General features: G+C 33.7%; 2 protein-coding genes across 2 annotated transcripts in view; one reads left to right on the top strand and one right to left on the bottom strand.

Annotated features, from left to right (window-relative positions):
* Nucleotides 1-1,375: 1,375 nt before the first annotated feature.
* LOAG_13233 (small heat shock protein) lies at nt 1,376-1,866 on the top strand (the record flags this gene model as incomplete). The annotated part of the gene is made up of 2 exons (XM_003148742.1): nt 1,376-1,534; nt 1,669-1,866. 2 exons carry the CDS (start codon nt 1,376-1,378, stop codon nt 1,864-1,866), a joined length of 357 nt encoding a protein of 118 aa, XP_003148790.1.
* A 1,170-nt stretch (nt 1,867-3,036) lies between these two features.
* LOAG_17261 (hypothetical protein) overlaps nt 3,037-4,070 on the bottom strand; it is a gene marked incomplete at its 5' end in the record, with an annotated part of 3,763 nt that continues 2,729 nt past the window's right edge. Inside the window, one exon of the mRNA XM_020449921.1 lies at nt 3,037-3,424. Within this exon, the coding sequence (XP_020306490.1) occupies nt 3,293-3,424 (132 nt within the window). The 3' untranslated portion in view covers nt 3,037-3,292. The remainder of the gene's footprint in view (nt 3,425-4,070) is intronic.

A 4,070-nucleotide genomic window follows, 5' to 3' on the forward strand; every position in this document is an offset into this window, starting at 1 on the left:
ATAGGCCTTCTTTTTTTTGTCAAATAAAATTCTTGAATCGTTCTTATTTTCGATCGTTGTTTTTTGCCTCTTCTTATATTATGAATTTTAATTAATGAGTTAACTAGTAGTCCTCAGTCCTAGCTTCTTTTGCAAATGTTTGATAAAGGATGGTTGCTTTACTTAATGATAAATTATTTCTACAAATGATGCTCCAAACATATACATAGTTTGCATGATCTCTCTGGCGTTTTATATTGAGGTCTCGGAATATAACTCGGAAAAGTCGATCACGTATAGATTATTCTTTGTATGAGTAAGTGAAAGAAAAGCAGGGTTAAGAGAAAAAACTGTGGAGAAGGGAAAATGGAAAACTAGCACCAATACTGAACTCATCTACGTAGTCTGCTAATCCGGGATTGAGAGTTCTGAAGTTTTACTAGTTTACAGTGAACTTGGAAGGGGATCTTGTATTGTTTTTTTTTTTCGGGCTTTATTTCATAATTAGGAAGTTGCTAAAATCAGGACAGATCCATTAGGATTATAAAGTATAGTCGTGTCATTTAGGCTATAAAGAGTAGCTGTAAGATGTCTGGACGTTCACTCTATGAAGTCCGTCCATATGTTTCATCTTTATGCTGTTATTTTGATTGCATTCCAAGTTATTCCAATAAATATCTCATTTCTTTTTCTTTTTTGATAAATGCAAATAAATGAAAAGAAGTTAAAAGCACCGATGAATAGTGAAACTTCTCATTTTCCTTTTCTTTATAAAGTTTAATTTTACAAATCGAAATCCCTCCGAGAATGCCCACCCCTAAATGATTACAATGCTATTCGCAACGAATAAATGACTGACTGACTAGACAGATGTCAGTAGTACTTTGTTACAACTATTAATATATGTTTAGCCGCTGCATCATTTCAATTTTCTTGCAGTTTGCAAACAACTATTCCTGATTGTCTTTGTCCCATATCCGGGTACTATTCCCTCATCCGGCACTTCTCTCCGGACATGTTTGATGATATGAGTTACTTCGAACTTTTCAAACGCTTATTATTACAGTATTGTTTTATTTTTTTTTGATTTGTTAACAGTTATACCTTCGACTGATAAATCTCACTGACTTCTTCCATCTCACATTCATTCTTCGCTTTTGGTAGAAAGATTTGCCATCATTTGACGCGTTTCTCTTCTAACAACGGTAGAAACAAAGTTGACATTTATGTATGAATAATTTTTACAATGTTATCCATTAAAGTGTACTGTTCGTTCATTCATTCTTTACCAAATATCTATCAAAATTAATGAATTTTAAAAATCATTCGCATCCTTCCTATGTTCTGCGTAATTTTACCATGAAGGCACTTGTTGCATGTTTAAGCATTGGCACCAATGACGGAGATAAATGTTAGCCTTCCGGATCGTTCAAAAAAGATTAATCAATGGGATTGGCCATTAAATAAGGATGATGGCAAGGTAAAGGTCGTCAACACGAAGGAAAAGTTTGAAGTGGTTCTTGAGGCCGTTTATTTTCAGCCGAAAGAGATCGAAGTATTCCGTTTACTATAATATTGTTCATCTTTTGATCTTCACTCTACATTTAGAAAATTATATAATCTTGTGAAATGAATCAGATTAGCTCAAAAAATTATTTTCATAAAAGTAATCAATCGTTCTGTGCTTAGGTCAAAGTGATCGATGATCATCTAGTTGTTCATTGCCTGCGCGACCCAAAAGATGGCAGTGATATTAAACGGGAAATCGGCCGAAGCTACAATCTGCCTTCAGACGTGGATATTCAAACACTAAAATCGAAGCTTACAAGCAAAGGTCACCTTGTCATCACAGCTGATAAGAAAAATAAAATTTTCACTCATTCTTAACACTTGTATATTTTCCAGACAGCAATTTAACTGACATAATTGAAAGAGTTAGAATATCGCTACTTAACAGAAATTTGCCAAGTATTTAAGAAATGTAATTGCAAACAAACATAAACTATGTAAATAAGAAAAGTATTGACTGATATGTGGCATACAAATGCCTGTCATACCAGCTGTCATCCAATAACCTTTGTATAACAACGGCTTTGTGATAAATATGTAAAAGTCTTTTGGCAATATTTCTTATCTGTATCAAATGCAATTCATTTCTGCTTTATCTTAAAAAATTTTGCTCTTTCTTTATTGTCTTTCAGACATTCATATGCAAATATTTTTTAAATAAAACAGTTAAAACAGTAATTGCAACTGTACGCCAAAATCCATTGGATAAGGTGTAATGTTTGTCAGTGGTTGCGCAAAATGAAAGTATGTTTTTTATGCACTCATCAAATGGAGAAGAAAGAAGTGAGTTAAGTTTTGGGTCGAATGAGTTAAAAAGTTACCGCATATTGCCAGATTCGATAAAAGGCCACCGGACAGAACTGCGACTAACAACTAGTTTAATTGTCATATCGAAATAAATTTTCGATAAACACGTGCAAAGTCACAGTGAGGTAAATAGCGAGATTCGACAGTTTTTTGTGATCTTTCACGATGTGACCCTTCAAGAGTATGTCAAGTCTTTTATTGAAATCACAGGATAACCTTGAGGAGCAATATAAATTCAGCAGCACTGATTAATAAGTGAAGGAAGGATGGAGATCCAGTAAAAAGAATGATCAAAATTGGTATATCAAGAAAAATGGGAAAAAGTGGTACGTAAATGCAACTGTGAAAAAGTCCACTCCGACTAAATTACAACAGGACTATACAATTGCTGAGTTATTTAAAAGATGTGTCGCAAAATACAATTTGAAAGTTAATTCCACCATATTTTGCTCCATCAATTTGGAATCTTGTCAACCGCTAATATCCTTCGTCATATCATTTGACCGAAATTCCCGTCTTAAAAATTACGATCAATTCGACAATCTATTCAAAAACATTCAACCTTTTTGTGAACCATCTTTCTTAAAATCAGCGCTTAATCAAAATAAATACATGATCAGTTAATCAGTTGATTCAATACACGATAGATGATCATGATCATGATTTAATACATGATCAGTTGCATAAGTATCACTATATATGAGGAGGGAAAGATAATTCTTTCACAAATAAGAAATGGAAGACAAGATACACCTGATAAATCACAACAAGCCATAATCAATTGGGCACAATGAATGGTGGTAATTCCAGCAAGATCTTGGGTCAGTAATTGAATAGATGAAAGCAGTAACGTGGCACTTCATGAAAGACAATAAGTATAAATGTTACTTTAGTAGGTCCAAGGATAAAGACCAGTTTGAAGTACAACAGTAATTAATCAGAATGTTTCCGAAATATTCGGTTCGAATTGAAGTGCCGCGTTTCCTTTCGAATCGTTATTATCAATCTGTCCACTTTTCTCATAATTGGGTTCCTGATTGGATTCCTGATCGACAATGGCAAAACCTTCCTGAATGTAATGTTGCATAAACCGTAAAACATTTCCACATATTTTGTTCAACATATTACACAAAATTTGACGTGAATCACAGTACTTCTCGAGTTGATAGCAAACTTACGATTTTCATGGAAGTTTCCTCGAAAAAAAAAGAAAAAATTAAATGATATATCGGTAATGTGCGTCTTCTCTTAGGCACTTCGAACTTAAGAAGAAATTGTATTAAATCGTAAATGAAGGTCAAAAAAAGTGATTACCTCAATCTCATATAAAATTACCAAGATTTCGTCTCGCGAAACGGTAGGGCTACCTTCCGCTTCCTGGCAAAGCATTTCCACTTTTCGCAGCTTATCGTAATAGAAGTTTCTTTGCTTGGTAAGTTCTACTACATTTGCTTTTAATTCTTGAATCTGAAAAGACCTGTCGTAAAGAGGACTAAAACTTTTGGCAGGATCAAAATTACAAAGTTTACAAACAAAACACGTAACTGTAGAACACGAGAAAGGTCTGACACCATGCATCGTAAATTTCTTTTAGCAGAACTAAGTAAAACGCAGGAGGTTTGTTTTACAGTTACACTGGCGACCCAGAGTATTTCATTTTTAGTTATTAACTAGGTAAAATAAGTAAATCAGTAAAATCGGCAAAACTTACCATG

The sequence above is a fragment of the Loa loa genome, assembly GCF_000183805.2.
Source record: "Loa loa unplaced genomic scaffold supercont3.54, whole genome shotgun sequence".
NCBI classification, from domain to species: Eukaryota; Metazoa; Nematoda; class Chromadorea; order Rhabditida; family Onchocercidae; genus Loa; species Loa loa.